Raw genomic sequence first — 19,669 nt, forward strand, 5'->3', positions numbered from 1 at the left:
TGAGGAGAGTCTCTGAAGGGACTAATGATAGCTTGGGCATTCTGGGTAAACAAGGTGGACAAGATCCAGTCTTCTTAATCAGCAGACTGCAAGGACAGTGGATCCAGGGTAAAAAGTCAAGTTGGGAAGGTAAGATGTTTATAACAAAAAGCTTTTATAAACAAACAGCTGGTATTTAGCACTTTCTGATGGAATAAATTAATTTGAAAAAAATAATAAAAACTCCTATTCAGGCTTAGCTTAAAGACTAAGAATGAAATGATCCTGTATGATGCTATACTGATGGATACACCTCAATGGGAGGCATTTTTTAAATTTTTTTATTTTTACGTGGTGCTAGAGATTGAACCCAGTTCCTCACACATGCTAAGCAAGCACTCTACCATGGAGCTTCGGCCCAAGTCCCACAGTGGGGGACATATTTGTTCAAATTTATTTACATGACTTACAGGTAAATCACAAGCCCCGTTTCTATTTTCTCTTTATTTCCTGGGCTACAGAGGAAAATAGCCACAGTTGTCCTTGAATATAATGATAGAGTCTGAGAAAAATCATTTGCCAGTCATACTCTGTCAGGTGTCACAAGGGTGACCTATAATTACCCATTACCACTTCAATAGAGGGGAACAATTAAAGCAAGGGCACTTCTCTGTCACATTTCAGTGAGACAGGATTGTGAACCTGATGGGCAGTCAATGTCCAGAGCACCAGGTTTTAGAGTGGAGATCTTTGTCAGAGAATGTGAAAATTAGCCAAACAACATTTTATTCCTGGTTATTGTTCTGTAGGTCTTGGAAACCTAGTCATAGCTTCATTTTGGGTCAAATACTGAACAACATTCAATTATGGAAGATAATTGAACCACTCTTTGTGAAGTCTAGGCAGGTGTCTTTCAATCTGCTCATGGAAAAGGTTGAGAAATGAAGCAGCATTGTGTTGAGTGGCTGTCAGCTAGACACAGGTCGGCAACAGAAGACTTATATGATACAGTGATAATAACTATTTATCAAAAATGGCCCATAAGCGAAAAGAAAACAGATGCTTTTTTCCCCCCAGTACTGGGGATTGAGCCCTGCCCCCACTCCCAGGGCCTCTCATATGCGAGGTGAGCACTCTAGCACTGAGCGACAGCCCCAGCCCTTTTATTTTATTTTCTGACAGGGTCTCACTAAGTTGCCCAGGCTAGCCTTGAACCTGCAATCCTCTTGCCTCAACCTCCTGAGTGGCTGGGATTACAGGCATGGAATACTGTGCCAGGCTAGCATGCATCATTTTAATATACACCGAGGTAACCAGTCTTTACACAGATTTTCTTTTGTTGTTATCTGTAAGCTATATATGGCATCTAATGATTCCTCCTGCTATATTCTTGTCCTACTGGAATCCTCTGAGTGTGGTGTGGCAAAAACAATGGGATGTCACTCAGAGATTAGGTTATAAGGGCTTATTTTGGGTGGGGCCTGGGGTTTTAACCCCAGGCCTCTCTCATGCCAAGCACATGTCCTATCATTAAGCTGCAATCAATGTTTGGCCCAGGACTGGCTTTTTATCTTAGCTGTTGTCTCTTGGTTGCTCACTTACTCTGATGCTATGTGGCAAGCCCCTGTATGGAGAAGCCCTTGTGGCAAAGGGCTGAGGAGGCCTTCCATCAGCAGGCTGTGTGAGATTGAGTACCTCAGCCCACCATCCTATGAGGAAGTGAATCTTGCCAATGTATATGAGTGAGCTTGTTGGTAGACCCTCCATTGTTTGAGCCTGCAGATGAGAATGATGTCATGCATGAGACTCTGAGTCCGTAGAACCTCCTAGCTAAGCCCCATTAGGATTTCAGACCCACAGAAACTCTGATATGATAAATGTATGTTTTTTAAAGCTGTCAAGTATTGGGGTAGTTTGTTATATAGCAACAGATAATTAATATGCATATGTTACAAAGTCAGATTAGATTGTCTTTTGTCATTTGGAGTTTATATATATATATGTTGTTGATAGACTTTTATTTATTTATTTATATGTGGGGCTGAGAATCGAACCCAGTGCCTCACACATGCCAGGCAAGTGCACTACCACTGAGCCCCAGCCCCAGCCTGTCATTCGGAGTTTTAACAGTAAACAGAAGGCACTGGACTAGGATTTTGGAGAGAACTGTGGGCCGTGTCATGAACTCAGTAAGTTCTGAAAAGGAAGCCAAGCCTTCCAATGGTGGAAAGCCTTGATCATCCCTAGAACTGAAGGAAAAAGGGGAGGCAGAAGCATTACCAGAGGTTGAGGAGAGGTGAATCACAGTAAGACTGTACATGGGAGTCTGGAAGAGGGCTCGGCACCTGTTAGAATTGGGTGCAGGCAGGGAGTGGGCAGAGATACCTTGACTTTTCTCCACCCCGAACCTTCATATCTGCCTCTAACTTTCACCATCCATATCTAGCTGTTAACCAGAGATCAACTCCTAGGGGTCAGCCCCTTTGGGAGCAGGGATCAAGGCAGAGAAACTAGATGTCTCTTGGGGCATAGAGAGAAAAATGAGCACATGAACAAATTACTGGGTAACTGTTTTTACGTTTTATACCTTTTTGTTTCATGATAGATTCTTCTACATAATTGTTTTAGGTATCTATATATTATACTATAATCAAATTATCTAATCACACACTAACATTTTGACTATATACATTCTTATTTTTCTGTGATAAACAGTGAAATGAATATCTGTATATTATATTTCTGTGAATTTTCTCAAGTAAAATGGGAATAAATTGCAAAAAAGCAGAATAGTTGAGGACATATTTTTAAGGATTTTGATACATCTTACCATATGACTTACCAGCAAAGTTTCTCTCTTTTTCCTCCTGAAAAAAACCTTTGCCTATTTGATTATTACAAATATTATTTTTCATAGTCTTCATTTTGGAATATGAGTGTGTTTTAAAATATTTTTTAAATGCTCATTTGTTAATGTTGTTTTTTTAACTCTGCCCATTTTTCTGTTGGCATTCAGTCTCATTGATTTATGAGCACTATTTACATATTAAAATTTCGATGTTATTTTATATACTGCAAATATTTCCTGGTTTAAATTTTTTTTTCATTTATAGCACTTGTTTTTTAACCTCAAGAATGTTAAGATTTTTTTTTCTAGTATTCTTTTAATAGTTATGTCAAAATAAAAAAATATAAAGGGCTGGGAATGTAGCTCAGTGGTAAATCACCCCTGGGTTCCATCCCCAGTACAAAAACAAACAACAACAATAAACCCTGGCCATTCAAATAGGCCTTCTACAGTTTTAATCTGACTTTCTTTCCATTATATATATTTGCTACCCTTTTTAGATGGATTAAAATATTTCCATGAATATTTTTTATTGAAAATGATTCCAATCATTGTCTTGCTCTGACAGTGCTGCTATAACAAAATAACACAGATCAGGAAACTTATAAAGATCAGAAATTTATTGCCACAGTCCTGGAGGCTGGGGAGTCTATGATAAAGGTGCCATCAGATCTGTATCTGGGGAGGCCCCAGGCTCTGCTTTCAAGATGGCGCATTGAATGTGACATCCTCCTATGATATGAGGTGGGAGGTCAAAAAGGCCAAGTGCTATGTGAAGCCTCTGTTATGAACACTTTAATCTCTTTCATGAGGGAGAGGCCACCATGGCCAACTCATCTTCTAACGGTCCTACCTATTAATGCTATCATGTTGACAAGTAAGTTTCAACATATAGATTTGGGGGAGCATGTTCAAATCATACCAACTACTATATATTTCAATAAATATCAGTAACAGGATTCTAGATGGGCCTAGCTGAAGATTATGTCCTTGTTTTCCCCTCAAATTAGGCCTAATTGGTTTTTGTTCATTTGTTTGTTTTATTCTTGGCAGTGCTAGTGAACAAACCCAGGGCTTCTGCAGGCTAGGCCAGTGCTCTACCACTGAGCTATCCCTAGCCTCAGGCCTGTTTTGTGGCCTCATGTCTTGAACCTCTTGATAATTTTTATAAATACCATAAATATTTTAGAGCTTGATTAAAAGTAATTTTGGCAGATCCAAGAGAGGCAGTATTATTAATATAGCGTCACATGTGTAATGCAAAGAAGTGCTTACCACAGTGCTCTTCTTTTAAAATGAAAAATATGAGGACATTCGGCACACGTGAGTATAATCAGTCTTTGTGTTGGCATTCCATGAAAAGGGAGCTCCAGGTCATGTTTGTAGTATGTGTTTTTCCCAAAGGGCTTCAAGAAACACCTGGCACAAAAGAGAATATACATTTCATTTTGATTTCAGAACATGATTTCTACTTTAAAAGTTAAAGACAATCTTTACATTGGAGAGGAAAAGAGTGTTTCCTTAGTTTTTGATCTGATGACGTTTTAAATCAAAAATCAAATTGAAGCCGGGTGTGGTGGCACACACCTGTAATCCCAGAAGTTTGGGAGGCTGAGGCAGGAGGATCACAAGTTCAAAGTCAGCCTCAGCAACGTGGCGAGGCCCTAAAAAACTCAGTGAGACCCTGTCTCTAAATAAAATACAAAGTAGGGCTGGGGATGTGGCTCAGTAGTTGAGTGCCCCTGAGTTTAATCCCTGGTACTAAAAACCAACCAAACAAACAAAAATCCAAATCCAAAACCAAAAACCAAAAACCAAAACACAAAACATTCAAATTGAAAGTCTGGGTAAAAGTTTCTCTTAAAGCTTGTGCATGGTGGGACACACATGTAATCCCAGAGACTCTGGAGGCTGAGGCAGAAAAATGTCAAGTTTGAAGCCAGACTGGAAAACTTATCGAGAGCCTGTCTCAAAATAAAATAACAAAAGGAGAGGACTGGAGATGGAGCTCAGAGGTAGAGTACCCCTTGGTTCAATCCTCAGTACCACAAAACTTTTTTTTTCTTGTAGGTGAGGAGTTATATCTAAAATTTCCAAGAACACTGGAAATAAAATTTATTTTCATTTAGAAAATTATGGTGGTGTGTGATACAATGTGGTTATATACCTTAATAATTTGTCAGTATCTCATTTACAGTACTCTATAACTTAAATAGGATCTATAACTTAAATAGGAAAATACAGAATAAATTTAATATTTTTCTCTATGCCAAGCACTGGGCTAATTACTTTCTATAAATATTTTATTCAGTCCTCATAATTCTGTGGGATAAGTATATTTTAAGGAAATTTATTGAGATAAAACTTACATATAATAATTGCGTCCATTTTAATTGTGTGAGTCAATGAATTTTAGTGATGTATTGACCAATGCAACCACCATCATAATGATTGAGTCTATTTTAATCATTGCAAAATATCCTTTTGTTTCCCCTTTTAGGTCTTTGCCCAGCCCTGGGAAAGCACCAATATGCTATCACTGTAATTTTGTCTTTTCTTGAGTTTTAATGTAAGTGGAATTACAAATATGTAGCCTATTGGAGCTTGCTTTTTTCACTTAGCATAATGCTTTGAGCTTAATCCATGTTGCTTACATATGTCAGGAATTAATGGCTTTTTATTGCTGAGTAATATTCCATTGTGAGGGTGTACCACATCAGTTGATAGTCAGTTGGGTTGTTTCTATTTTTTGGTTATTATGGATAAATTCGCTGTTTTAGTCAGCTTTTTTATCACTGTGTCTCGGTGGGCAAAAGGTGTGACTTATGCAGTCGAGGGGGAGAATAAAAATTGTCCACACCTTCTGCCCTTTTCACTGCTTTCTTTACTCAAATTACTTAATACAATTTCACTCTATAGATTCTTAATCAAGAAAGTGACAATCCTTAATACTAGGCACTCAATAGACATAATCAGTTCACAGCAAACAATTCTATAACAATTCTAAGCACTGCAAACACACTTAATCATGACAGGCTCATGATAGACAGTCCCTCTGCATGGTAAGTTCAAGTGTCAGATCAAAGCCTCAAGTCTTAGGCTCTAAGTCCAGCAGATGCACACTTACTCATACTGTGATGACATGATCAGGAACCAAGGCAGGCTTCTGGGGTGGAACTGATGGCCAGTTGAGGAGAGGGTCATGGGGAGAAGTCCTTTTCTCACCAGAGTCAAGAGACTGCGGTAGAGTTTGAGAATGGTAAGAACAATGCAGAGGATCGGGCAGATGAGAGAAGAGTTGGGATGTCAGTCTAGGTCCTCATCAGGCTCTCAGCCTTGTGTGCATCAGTGTCAGCTGGCTGAATGTCTGTTCATTTGCTCCATCATTTATACTAAACTTGGGGGCTTCTGACCACCCTTTCAATCTCTATCAGCTGCTACTGGATTTCTCAGTGATGTCATTTGCCTCGGCATTAAAGCATCTGTTCTGGGGGTCCCCACCCTGATTTTCTTGCCTCTCACTCTGATCAAGGGAAGGCAACAAGCCAGAGACTTCACTCTGAGTTTGTCAGGGTGGGGAGAAGTGACTTGTTTGGGCCTGAGGGCCATATTGGAGGTCTCAGTAGGTGTGCCTGGTGAGACCTCAGGTTTCAAACTGGAGTTTTAAAGCGGAGTTGCTTAGGCTAAGGCCCAAGGCTATCTTTACACACTGTGACCAAAAGACCTACCAAGAACAATTAGAGGAGAAAAGGAATTGTTTTCGGTGTGAGGTGAGGAAGAACTTCATGGCAGAGGAAAGCAGCTCAGGACATGGCAATCAGGAAGCAGAGAAAGCTCTACCCAACAAGGACAAAATGTAAACCCCACAGGCACCACCAGTCTCCTCCAACTGCACCCTACCGGTTTATAGTTACCACCTACTTAATTCATTCAAGTGGATTCATGTACGGATTAGGTAAAGACTCTCAAAACCTAATGATTTCACCTCTAAACTTTCTTACATTGTCTCACATGTGCACCTTTGGGGGAAACCTCATATCTAAATCATAACAGTTGCTTTGAATAATAATGTAAACCTTTATATGAAATTACTCTTATTTCTTAAGAGAACATTATGTTTTTCTAGGGGTTGTGTTGCCTAAAGTTCAGTCCTTGTCCCCAATGCCAATTCAATGATAAGGACACAGTTTTGAGAAAAAAGGAAAAAGGTCTATTGCTTTGCTAGCAAAGACAAATACCCGGGTAGGGTGGTGATGGTGGTGGTGAGGGTGTGGGGGTATGTGGGGGTGTTTCCTGTTCCAAAGGCTGTGATTCTACCCATCAGGAGGAACAGGAGGATTTTAAAGGAACTCTTCAAAGGTTGCATCCCAGGTGTGTTCTGGTACGGGATCTCAGAGCACCCTGATGGTATGTTAGGTATTCACTTCTTAGATCCTCTGGCAGAAATCTCCTTCCTGTGGTTGGTGTGTTCAAGGACAATTAATTAGGGGAAGAAAAAGGTGACACTGTCTTCCTAATCTTGTTAGGGACCCTGAGAGGGGAGAAAAAAAAGAGAGAGGAAAAAATGTCCTTTTAAAAGTAAGACTCAGAGCAAAAAGAGCTATATTCAAAGGCTGAAGTGGACCACTGTAACATCTGTACTATATTAAATCCCCCCAAACAATGTACCAGTTGCTTTTCATTCTTGCTAACAGTTGGTCTTTTTGTCTAATTAAACACACTGGTGAGTGTACAGTCATATCTTTCTTTTTTATTTGTGGTGTTGGGGATAGGACCCACACAGAGGCTAGGCAAGGAGTGCTACCATGGAGATACCCCCTCCCCAGCCCTAGGGTAATACCTTATTGTGGGTTTTCACTGCATCTCCCTAATGTGGTAGCTAGTTTCCAGCCTGGCATCCACTGATCCTGACTTCTGCGTATTCATGCCTTTGTGCAGTCCAACTCCAGAACAAGTAAAAGGCTCTCTTTAAGAAGTAAATAATTTTAAATGAAATAAGTGCCAGTAAGGAGAAGGGGAGGGTGTTCATTTTTTTGGTTAGGTAAGGAAATTTGTGAAGTCTAATTTTCTCTGTTTTTATTTGATAATCTGATAATGAGTTAATTTAGTAGGCATTCAGGCAAATTCTGTACAGATAAGACCAAAAATTACATCAAAATCAAATAACCAGGGCTGGGGTTGCCGTGGCTCAGCGGCCCATAAAAACAAATAAATAAATAAAGGTTTAAAAAATTAGATAACCGATTTGGGTTGGAATAATAGGAGATCACAGCTAAGGCGTCCTGTAGCTCGTCTTGCGGCTCCGCGGGGCCTCCCTCCAGAAGAGCCTCCCCTCTCTGGGGTTTACCATTTGGAATCACCTGGCTCTCCCTTCAGGCACCTCTCCTACATCTCAGCTTGGGCTCCTTTGCTCGCGAGAGTTTCCCTCCACCTAGCGGTATCATCCCAGGGCTGCCGGAAACGGAGGCCGAGAAGAACCGCGAGACTTGGCTGGCCACACCCATCCAGGCCGGGTCTCTCTTCCCGCGCGCTCCTCCAAGCCAAGCTCCCCAGGGCTGCACGTGCAGTTGTTGTGGTTGACGTCACTGGAACCCGGAAGTGCACCCAGCGAAGGTCCCGCCTCCAAGATGGCGGCGCCCTGCGCACGGGGCCGCTACCGGCTTCGGCTCAGTCTCTGGTGATATCCTCGACCCGGTCTGCGGGGACATGGAGCAGCCGGGGTTCACCGCCTCGCTAGTGGTGAGTGCGGGGCAGCAGGGTGGGATGCTCGGAGTGCCTCAGGCCTGCAGTGGAGCCCATGGGGATTTCTGTGCACGAGCGTTTCCTTCCGGTTTGGCGCGCGGGCTTGGCGCGCAAGTCTGTCCTCGGGTTCCTGACCGCAAGGTCTCCCAAGGAGCTCCTGGTCCCAAGGCCACGTGTGGTGACCGCACGTCAAGAGGGGGAAGGAGAGGTACTTACTGTTCTCTGCGCCCTCTCTACTTCCTTTATACTCCATAATCACTTCAAACTCGAGATTAAGTATATATAACTAAAGGGGGAAAAAAACAACAAAATAACCTGTCAACAAAATCGCTCATAGAGCCTCTCTACAAGACTAAGTTGTCATTTTGCTGTATCTTTTTTCCGTCGTAGAAAATGACATTTTCACCTAATCATTCAATACATAATTAATCTGCTTATTCTGCTCCAACCTTGGACTTTGAGGAAACATTGAAAAGCGCAGGTAGCTTTTCTGTGGAGTCCATGGGTGGCTTATTAAATTCCTTAGAAAACTATGAGCGGCAACACGTTTTGACTTAAAAGAGCAAGAACATAAAGTCCTTTCTCAAATATTTTGGAGCTTCTATTTGGGCAGGTCCACTAGGGGACACGTAAAGAGGAGAACAGGACAGATTGACTCTCTTCATTTTTATTAGTTGTAGATGGACAGAATGCCTTTATTTTATTTATTTTTATATGGTGCTGAGGATGAACCCAGGACCTCACGCATTCTAGGCAAACGGTTTGCCTCTGAGCTACAGCCCCAGTCCATAAACACATAATTTTGAAAATGCATCTCATAGAATAAATGAAGGCCTACAACTGTTTATTCACTTACATAACCAATGTTGGGAGGCACTCTTGGATATAATGTGGTGAACAAGACAGACCTACTTACAAGGCTCAGGTAGTGGAGACAGAATAGTAAAATGATTGTAGGGATAAATGACATGTAGTCTAGGTTCAGAGTCTTGTGGGCACATGTGGAAGGAAGAAGTTCCTTAGCCAAATGTATGGGATGATAGCTTTAGATTTGTTGAGATGTGTATAAGCTAGGTTTGTAGAGATGTACAGACATACATAACCACTTTCATTGAGTTTTCCAGTCTAGCAGGTGAGACAGCATTAGTAGTTTTGACAACTAACATTCCTGTGTCAGGAACTGGGATAACCTCTTATATATTATTTCATTTTAATTCTCACAGACAATTGAAGTCTTACCCTAGTTTTTCAGTTGAGGGAACTGGGTGGGATACAAAGAGGTTAGAAAACTTGTCCAAAGTCACACAGTTGAGGTTCATTTTGTGTTAAAGCTCAATCCAACCTAGGTGGTGCAACCTGGGGGTTTGTGTCCTTAACTGCTTCCCTTTATTTTCTCAAGTCAATAACAGTAGCAATTACTAAACAGAGATGAGTGCTAGAGTTAACAAAATAATTATTTTGGGCTGGGGCTGTAGCTCAGTGGTAGAGCGCTCTCCTCGCACTGTGAGGCACTGGGTTCGATCACATAAAAATAAAAAAAAGATATTGTGTCCAACTACAACTAAAAATATATCTAATAAAACAATTATTTTAAAGTGAATTTTATTAAGGTGTGATACACATGCAGGTATATTCTTTTCCTGTCTCTTTGTAGAGATTAAATTAGGACCAGTGGGTGGGAATTGCAAGAAGTTCGAGTTCATTCCAAGAGAAGGAAAAGCATTTTATTCTTTTAGCACACAGTTAATGGTTCCGCCTTTCCTTTCCCTCCTCCTCCTTTTTCTTTTTCTTCTTCTTCTTCTTTTTTTTTTTTTTTTTAGCTCAAGAGAGGACTACTTAGAAAGTTTTAGTTTTGGGAAGTTTAGGTATAAATGACTTTTAATGTACTTTTTTTTTTGTACTGGGGATTGAACCCAGTGGTGCTCTACCACCTAAAGCTACACCCCCTACCCTTTTTTTGTTGTTGTTTTTTAGACAGGGTCTCACTAAGTTGCTGAAGCTGCTTTTGTACTTGTGATCCTCCTGCCTTAGCCTCCTTAGTTGTTGAGGCCATCATATTCTGTTTGTTAATATACTTTTGTTTCCATTTCCAAACCCTAATACTACATATTGAAAATCACTTTAATTTTTTTAATTATCAGACAAAATTTGAGTAAGAATAATGCTGTGCCAAATAAAAGAAACATAGTAGTTCCAGCTACAATTGTCCCACCTCTACAAGTTAGGTTTAAGCAGATATATTTTTTGGCTTTTGCTCTGGTACTAGGGATAGAATGCCTCAAAGGTATGTTCCCTGCCTTCATGGATTCATACTAGAAGGTGAAAATTAAATAAGGTTGGAACTATAGAGCTTAGAGGTGGAGCACTTATCCAGCGTGCTCAAGGTCATGGGTTCTGGTCCCAGCATGGCAAAACAAAACCCCAAGTAAAGCAAAAATTAGCTGTGTAATTGCAAATAGAGATACAACTTAACTGCTTATTGAGCATTTTAACATGTGCTTTTACACCTTTTTTTAAAACTTTTTAAAATTTATAAGTGAACACAGTACCTTTATTTATTTATTTTATTTTTTATTTATTTTGAGAGAGAGAGAGAGAGGGAGGGAGGGAGAATTTTAAATATTTATTTTTTTAGTTTTCGGCGGACACAATATATTTGTATGTGGTGCTGAGGATCGAACCCGGGCCGCACGCATGCCAGACGAGCGCGCTACCGCTTGAGCCACATCCCCAGTCCCCCTTTATTTTATTTTTATGTGGTGTTGAGGATCAAACCTAGTGCCTCACAAGTGTGAGGCAAGTGCTCTACCACCGAGCTACAATTGCCGCCCCTTACAACTTTTTTGTAACTGAATTTATAACACAGTTTGGTGTTTAACTTTTAAAAAATTAACTTATAAACTCAAATCCTAGAATCATAAAACAATGTGAACACTAGTATTTCTCTAAGGTTTTTGAGCATTGCATGATTTAGGTTTTCTTTTGCATCAGCCAATGGATGATTTTTGTCTAGAGGGCCAACTTTGAGGAGAGCTTTTAATTCATTATTGCTAATGAAAGACATGTACTCTTAAGTCTTTGGTAAAGTATTTTTTTTTTGTGTGTGTGTGTGTGTGTGTGTGTGTGTGTGTATTTTAATATTGGCATGTCAGATTGGTATTAGTAAACTTTTAAGAATAATTATAGTCACAGAATTCTAAAGAGAATAGTATATTTATTTTGAAGATTGTTTAAGGGCCAGGCATTTTGCTGAGCTTATAATAGGTTCACTTATTTGTTTTTATTCTCATTTCACCTTAAAGTAATTCTCAAAAACTAGTGAAACATAGACAGTATTTTCCTCATGTTTAGAATGAAGATAATATTGGCTAAGAAAAGTTCCTAAGTAGACCCCAGTTGAGATTGTCTTTCTGATGCCAAACTTGGCTCTTAGGCAATACTTAATCTGAAAGAATTTCTAGAGAAATAGAAGAATATTCAACTAAGAGTCTAGAACTATTATTGCATTCTTGAGAACAGCCTCACTAAACAAAACTGAACTCTGCACAGCCCTTTTAAATAAGAGGTGCTGATAAACAGGATTTCTGGAGAAGTCTCCTGAAATACACCGTAAAGCTGTCCTTGTGGCTGGGGAATGCTAAGAAGAAGAGCAGCAGACGGATAACACTGGCTTTCAGTTGTTGTAACTGCTGTAGCAGACCAGAACAGGGAGAACCACATAGTGATCCGCTGTGATTTTTCTTCTGAACACTCAGTCTTTTCATAAGGTGTTAGCTTATCATCTTCCAGTTCCATTTGGGAAGCCCTGCTGTGTAAATGATGCTGGCTTAGATATTTAGGAAGACAGAGGTGCACTCTGAAGGATTTTCATGCAGAACATCATGGTTAGAACTAAAGTGAGATATAAGCAAAATTATGTGGAGTCAGGGAAGTAGCATTTAATTCTGTCTGGGAGATTGGGAATGGCATTATGAGCAATATGGTATTTGGTTGCAGCCACAGGAATGACAGGATTTTTTTTCTTTCTTTTTTGCAACTGCACCAGTGTATTTTATTTTATTTTTATTTATTTATTTGTTTTTATTTATATACAGCGGAATGCCTTACAATTCTTATTATACATACTGAGCACAATTTTTCGTATCTCTGGATGTTTACAAAGTATATTCACACCAATTTGTGTCTTCATATCTGTACTTTGGATAATAATGATCATCACATTCTGCCATCATTTATAACCCCATGCCTCCTCCCTTCCCCTGTCTAGAGTTCGTCTATTCCTCCAATGCTCCCTCTCCCTATCCCACTATGGATTAGCCTCTTTATATCAAACAAAACATTCAGCATTTGTTTTTTTGGGACTGGCTAACTTCACTTGCATTATCTTCTCTAACTTCATCCATTTACCTACATATGCCGAGATTTTATTCTCTTTTATTGTGAGTAATATTCCATTGTGTATATATGCCATATTTTTTTTTTTATCTATTCATCTAGTCTATTGAAAGGCATCTAGGTTGGTTCCACAGTTTAGCTATTGTGAATTGTGCTGCTATAAACATCGATGTGGCTGTGTCCCTGTAGTATGTTGTTTTTAAGTCCTTTGGGTATAGACCGAGGAGAGGGATGGCTGGGTCAAATGGTGATTCTATTCCCAATTTTCCCAGAAATCTCCATATTGCTTTCCCTATTGGCTGCACAAATTTGCAGTCCTACCAGTAATGTATGAGTGTACCTTTTTCCCAACATCCTTGCTAATCCTTATTATTGTTTGTCTTCATAATAGCTGCCATTCTGACTGGAGTGAGATGAAATCTTAGAGTAGTTTTGATTTACATTTCTCTAATTGCTAATGATGTTGAACATTTTTTCATACTTTTGTTGATTGATTCTATATCATCTTCTGAGAAGTGTCTGTTCAGGTCCTTGGTCCATTTATTGATTGGGTTATTTGTTTTTTTGGTACTTAGCTTTTTGAGTTCTTTATATATCCTAAAGGTTAGTGCTCTATTTGATGTGTGAGGGGTAAAGATTTGCTCCCAAGATGTAGGCTCTCTATTCACCTCATAGATTGTTTCTTTTGCTGAGAAGAAACTTTTTAGTTGAGTCCATCCCATTTATTTAATTTTTTTTTTTTTTAGAGTGAGAGGGAGAGAGAGAGAGAATTTTAATATTTATTTTTTAGTATTTGGCGGACACAACATCTTTGTATGTGGTGCTGAGGATCGAACCCGGGCCGCACGCATGCCAGGCGAGCGTGCTACCACTTGAGCCACATCCCCAGCCCCCATTTATTGATTCTTGATTTTAATTCTTGTGCCACAGGAGTCTTATTAAGGAAGTTGGGGCCTAGTCCCACATAATGGAGATTAGGGCCTACTTTTTCTTCTATTAGATGCAGAGATTCTGGTTTTATTCCTAAGTCCTTGATCCATTTTGAGTTGAGTTTTGTGCATGGTGAGAGATAGGAGTTTAATTTCATTTTGTTGCATATGGATTTCCAGTTTTCCCAGCACCATTTGTTGAAGAGGCTATCTTTTCTCCAATGCATGTTTTTGGCACCTAAAGCAATCCTTTAGCAGGAAGAGTGTAGCAGGTGGCATCACTATACCAGGCCTTAAACTATACCACAGAGCAATAGTAACAAAAATAGCATGGTATTGGCACCAAAACAGACTGGTGGTAGACCAATGGTACAGAATAGAGGACACAGAGAAAAACCCACAAAATTATAGTTATCTTATGTTAGACAAAGGAATGGACAGGATTTTGATAGGTGTGTGTGTATGGGCAAGTAAGGGGAATGGGGGCAGGTAGGGCAAGACAGGAAAGTGATCTGCTGGATGCAGTAGGTGGGCAACAGGAGGATAGGATAGCATTCTAGGCTTAGAGAGAAACCTAAGTGGAGTACAGAAATGAGAGGTTTCAGGCTATGTTGGGAAAGCAGAGTAGTTGGATTGAATGAAGCCCCAAGTTCTATAGCAGAGTGCAGAAAGTAGCTGGAGAGGAGGTAGCTCAGGGTTTGTGAAGGGAAGTTTGGTTATTTCTGCCGAGTACCTACTGGGTATCAGTGAATTTGGGACTTTTTTTTTTGAAAGGTGGAAGTATTGATTTCAAATGTCCTTTCTTTTAAGCAGATGTTTGTAATATTCAATTCATAATTACAAAATATGAGCAACATAAAAAATTAACAAGTTAACAATAATACCTCTTGTCCCAAATCTCTTTCCATAGATGTAATAGCTTCCAGCAGTTTGTGTGTGTTTTCAGATTTAGTTATTCCTGTGCAGAGTTATGTGTGTTCTTAAGGGGGGATTATACAGCACATATTCTATATCTCACTTAACCTCAAAATACAACATGTATGTCAGTGCTAGTGAATACAGATCTACCTTGTTCTTTTAAAGACAATGTAGCCATTCGTTATTTGGATATAACATTAATTTAACATGACTCCTGTGGATGGACATTTAGATTCTTTTACTTTTTTTTTTTTTTTTTTTTTTTTGAGATGTAGTCTTGCTGTGATTTCCAGGCTGGACTAGAGGGGGCAAGGAATGCTGTGGGGAGAATGCCTGGCGAATGCAAAGATCGTAGGAAGCAGCAGTTCTGCTCCGAGGAGGATGGTGGTGGGTGCTTCAGATCTGCTGGCTTCTCAGTTATGGAGGAAGCTGAGAGTGTCTGGGAGGGAGGGTCCTCTGAGCAGCCTGGTTCTTCTTGGCTGTTGTTTAGGCTGATGGCCTGTGTTGATTTTACACAGTTTCATTTTGTCCAGAGGTTGAGCAGTGATGATCTCCTGTCCCTGGTTTTCGTGTGTCAGCCTCCTCTTGAGAAAAAGGCTTTTTAGCATAAAACCTAGATATTTTTAAATTTCCAGTAATTTCTTTCTTTTTTTTATTATTGGTTGTTCAAAACATTACATAGTTCTTGACATATCATATTTCACACATTTGATTCAAGTGGGTTATGAACTCCCTTTTTTACCCCGTATGCAGATTGCAGAACCACATCCATTACACATCCACTTTTTTACATATTGCCATACTAGTGTCTGATGTGTTCTGCTGCCTTTCCTATCTTCTACTATCCCCCCTCCCCTCCCCTCCCCTCCCCTCCCATCTTCTCTCTCTACCCCATCTACTGTAATTCATTTCTCCCCCTTGTTTTTTTTTCCCTTTCCCCTTACTTCCTCTTATATGTAATTTTGTATTCAAAGCACTAATTAAATACTTCTTCTCTATAGCCTGGCAGGACTTCTTACATTTATTAACTTAAGGTAGGGCGTGTAATTTATCCATGTGTATGATTTTAAGGTCTTGATAACTTCTTGTGCTTATCAGAGTTTATTGCTTATCTGGGTTATTTGGTTTCTTTGGACTTTGTCTAGTTTTTAATTTACGATTTTTAGTGTAAGCTACTGTAAGTCTTGACACTAACAAGTTGCCTGATAACTTTTGGATAAATGATCATGATAAAATAAACTTCTCAGACTACAGAACAATGGAATATACAGATTTCTTTATAATCCAGTTGATGTTGGCTAGTATGATCAAGTATAAAACAATATTGATGTAAAATTAGAAGCACTTCATCAAATATTTATTTAAATCTTAAATATGTTGTGTGGTTGAAGATAGAGGCCTTCTTCAGGTTCTGGGTTAGCTGTTCTGTTTCTGTTTTTCATTCTCATGAATTTAAATGACACTAGTTAAAGAAGCTTGAAATCCACAGAAGCAATTAGTACCTTGATTAATGTTACACTAGATAAGTAGATTGAATCTGCTCATTTTATTCTTAGAAGACAAGAATTCAGATGAAACTGCGTTAGAGAAATCAATGCATGCAAAGCACCCAAGTAGATTAAAAGACTAACTTATTGATTAAAACTGAGTAACAGATACTGCTCATCTCACTAAGCCCTCTCCTAAGGTGAAAGAGAAAATTAGAATAAAGCCCAGCATGTTTTCAAAGAATCCACTTGTATCAGACCTTCTCATCATATTTTATTCTTTCCATGTTTTAAGAAAATTAAAAGGCAGGCAAAATATTTCATTTACTTATTGAATTTTATAAAAAAATCTCTATGAACAAGTGACAGGAGCATTGAAAAGGTGGCCTTTCAACTTTTTTTTTTCATTACCTCTGAACCTTTTTACCAGAACTGAGAAAGGCTACCTTTATATCCTGAAAGAAAAAATCCCATACCTCTGGTTATCCATCCATCCATCCATCTATCTTTCTTTCTTTCTTTCTTTTTCTTTTTTTCTTTCTTTTTTTTTTTTTTTTTTTTTTTTTTTGAGATGAGGGTCTTGCTTTGTTGTCCAAGGCAACAAAGTCCCAGAACTGGAACTGTAGGTGCACACCAGGCCCCCCAGGTGGTTGGTCTATTAGTACTGTGTGTAGCTCTCTCCTGTGCTCTTTGGATGACTGGTTTCCCTTTCAGGTCTTGTGCCAGGCAGACTTTCATGGTTTTTGAAGTTCTTTCTTGTCTTCCAGAATAATTGTATAGTACTGCAGTATCAATAGTATGGTGTCAACTTTTCTAGTGTAAACTAATTTTTAATAATTTACTTATGTTAGTTGATTAAGAAATAGGCCTTATTGGATTTCTCATCAGTTATTTTTCTAGTTAAGTCTTGCAGTAGCTTTATGGTGAATGTCAGGTAAAGCAGATTTAAAAAATTTTTTTTTAGTTGTTGATAGATCTTTATTTTATTTATTTATGTGGTGCTGAAAATCAAACCCGGTGCCTCATACCTGCTAGGCAGGTACTATACCACTGAGCTATAACCCCGGCCCAGGTTAAGCAGATATTGTTTGCTAGGTACCAAGCTTTATACCACTTGAGTATTTAGTAAACTCAAAAATGGAAAAAACTAAATTTGAATTTTGCCTGTGTGTTTGACTAGTACTGATTTTTCTTTCTTTCTTTCCTTTTTTTTTTTTTTTTTTTTTTTTTTGTTGTTGTTACTGGGTATTGAACCCAGGAGCAGTCTATCACTGGGCCTCATCCCGAGCCATTTTTATTTTTTGAGACAGGGTCTTGCTCAGTTGCTTAGAGTCTCACTAAGTTGCTGCAGCTGGGCTCAAACCAGCCTGCTTCAACCTCTTGAACTGTTGGGATTACATGTGGGAACCATCACACCCAGCTTGATTTTTTTTTTTTTTTTAAATTTCATGTTGTGGAGTGTATAGTTTTTAAATATATATTTTTATATTTTGAAAGGTAATACATTCACTTGTTTCAAAATTCAAAAGAAAGGAAAGGTTAGCCATTCAGTTAAATTCTGTGTAGGAAACATACTGAGTTTCCTCTTTATTTCTCTTCTGTCTGCTTACTGTAATCTGATTTTGATTCACATCTGTAAATGATGCCTTTAGAATATCTAAATTATATCTATACTGATCTATCTTTGTGTTCATATTTTTTGAAATTTCATTTTTCTTCCACTTAGGTATAATAAGTTTAAAAATATTCTACATATATTGCATTATAATCATGAGATACAAACTTAGTTTTTAATCAGCTTAATTTGCAGCTTCTCTATAGCAGCATGATATTTCTCGGGAGATGACTAGCTCAGGCCAATTTTTTTTAATTGATTTACTCACTTAATTTTAAAATTATCAGTGAATTTTTTAATATAATAAACAATAAAAAGTACTATATGGATCCTTAGATATGTAATTCTTAAAATATAGATCTAGATGATAAAGATTTGGAGCTATTTCAGAAAACAATCTTAAAAAAAACCCTTAATGCAGATTGACTACTTACTAAGCTAAAAAGACAAAAATATTACATTGGATCTGATATGGAAAGGTCACCAAGATAAAATGTGAGATGAAAGAAAGCACAGAGTAATGCATATTGTATACCATCTTTTGTTTTTTTAAAAAAGGAAAAATAAAATGTATGTTCATATTTGCTTTTGTGTGCCCAAGGTAACTTTGGAAGTATACAACAGGAAACCATTAAAAGCAAATGAGTAGGAGACTGAACTCTTTACCTTGCTGAGTTTTTTTTTTTCCCTTTTGTGGCTTTAAAAATTTTTTGAGTATATTAAAATGAATGTTAAATTTGTTTTAAAAAATAAATTTAAATAAAAAAATTTTAAAAAGAAAATTTAATATAAAACAGTTTGCAAGTTTAGTACATTTTTTGTTATTTTCCTAGGAAAATCTCTAGAGTAGAGATAGAAAGTCCTTGGATTTTTTGCAAAGCTTTGTGAACTGAAAGGAACAAGAAATATGTTTAAATACTACCTCCTTCTTCCTCTTCCTGCCCCTAAATGGCAGAGGCCTTATTTTATTGTAACCTTTTTTTCTTTTTCTCTCCTCCCCTCCTTTTTTTTTTTTTTTTTTTTAAAGGCTGGTGGGGTAGCAGGTGCCTCTGTTGACTTGATATTATTTCCTCTGGATACCATTAAAACCAGGCTGCAGAGTCCCCAAGGATTTTATAAGGCCGGTGGTTTTCGTGGAATATATGCTGGTGTTCCTTCTGCTGCTATTGGATCCTTTCCTAATGGTAAACATGACATTGATATTCTCACTGCTATAAAGCCAAGATAATAGGATTTATTTTCAGAATGGTATGAGGTGATAGATAGTTCCTTCTGTGTTGTAGCTAATCTTCTGATTTTATTTTCCATTGTTTAACCCACAATTTTTGAATAGGTAGACTGGGGATTCCCTTACAGTATCTTTGTAATAGAAAAACAATTTCCCAGCGACTCAGGAGGCTGAGGTAGGAGAATCACAAGTTTGAGGCCCACGTGGGCAACTTAGCAAGGCCTTGACTTAAAGTGAAAAAGGGTGGAGATGTAGCTCAGTGGTAGAGCACCTCTGAGTTTAGTCCCCAGTACAGAGAGAAACAGGAACAACCTTGCTTGCATATTGGAATCTCCTGGGCTTTAAACAATACTGATGCCTGTATTTCACCCTCAGAAATAGGTTCTGGGTCTTGTCTGACAATCAGCAGTTTTTGTTAGCTTCCCAGGTGATTCTAGTATGGAGCCAAGTTGGATAACTTGGACTCGCCTGATCACTGAAGAGTTTAAAATACTTGGAGATTCTTGTGTAGCAGGTGAGCTCAATCTT

The 19,669-nt window shown here is 38.6% G+C and overlaps 1 protein-coding gene and 1 long non-coding RNA gene across 6 annotated transcripts in view; one reads left to right on the forward strand and one right to left on the reverse strand.

The window, feature by feature from the left end:
* Positions 1–3,453: 3,453 nt before the first annotated feature.
* Positions 3,454–8,314, reverse strand: LOC308644886. 2 transcript variants are annotated; one of them, XR_014021104.1, is made up of 5 exons: positions 8,175–8,314; positions 7,668–7,793; positions 5,955–6,065; positions 4,103–4,246; positions 3,454–3,559 (listed from the first exon to the last, which is right to left on the reverse strand). It is a non-coding gene; the product is annotated as an uncharacterized lncRNA (long non-coding RNA). The 2 variants fall into 2 exon arrangements; XR_014021105.1 differs by having other exon boundaries at positions 8,069–8,314.
* A 75-nt stretch (positions 8,315–8,389) lies between these two features.
* SLC25A26 (solute carrier family 25 member 26) overlaps positions 8,390–19,669 on the forward strand; it is a 146,048-nt gene continuing 134,768 nt past the window's right edge. For 3 of the 4 annotated variants that reach the window (XR_014021103.1, XM_081286662.1, XM_081286663.1), the window contains exons 1-2: positions 8,390–8,566; positions 18,941–19,097. Coding sequence is in view for 2 of the 4 variants with exons in the window: in XM_081286662.1 (XP_081142788.1) it covers positions 8,534–8,566; positions 18,941–19,097 (190 nt within the window). In the remaining 2 variants the exon portion in view is untranslated. The remainder of the gene's footprint in view (positions 8,567–18,940; positions 19,098–19,669) is intronic. The other variant, XM_081286664.1, reaches the window with a different exon arrangement.

Source organism: Spermophilus citellus (assembly GCF_964194105.1).
Source record: "Spermophilus citellus genome assembly, chromosome: 3".
Taxonomy (NCBI): Eukaryota; Metazoa; Chordata; class Mammalia; order Rodentia; family Sciuridae; genus Spermophilus; species Spermophilus citellus.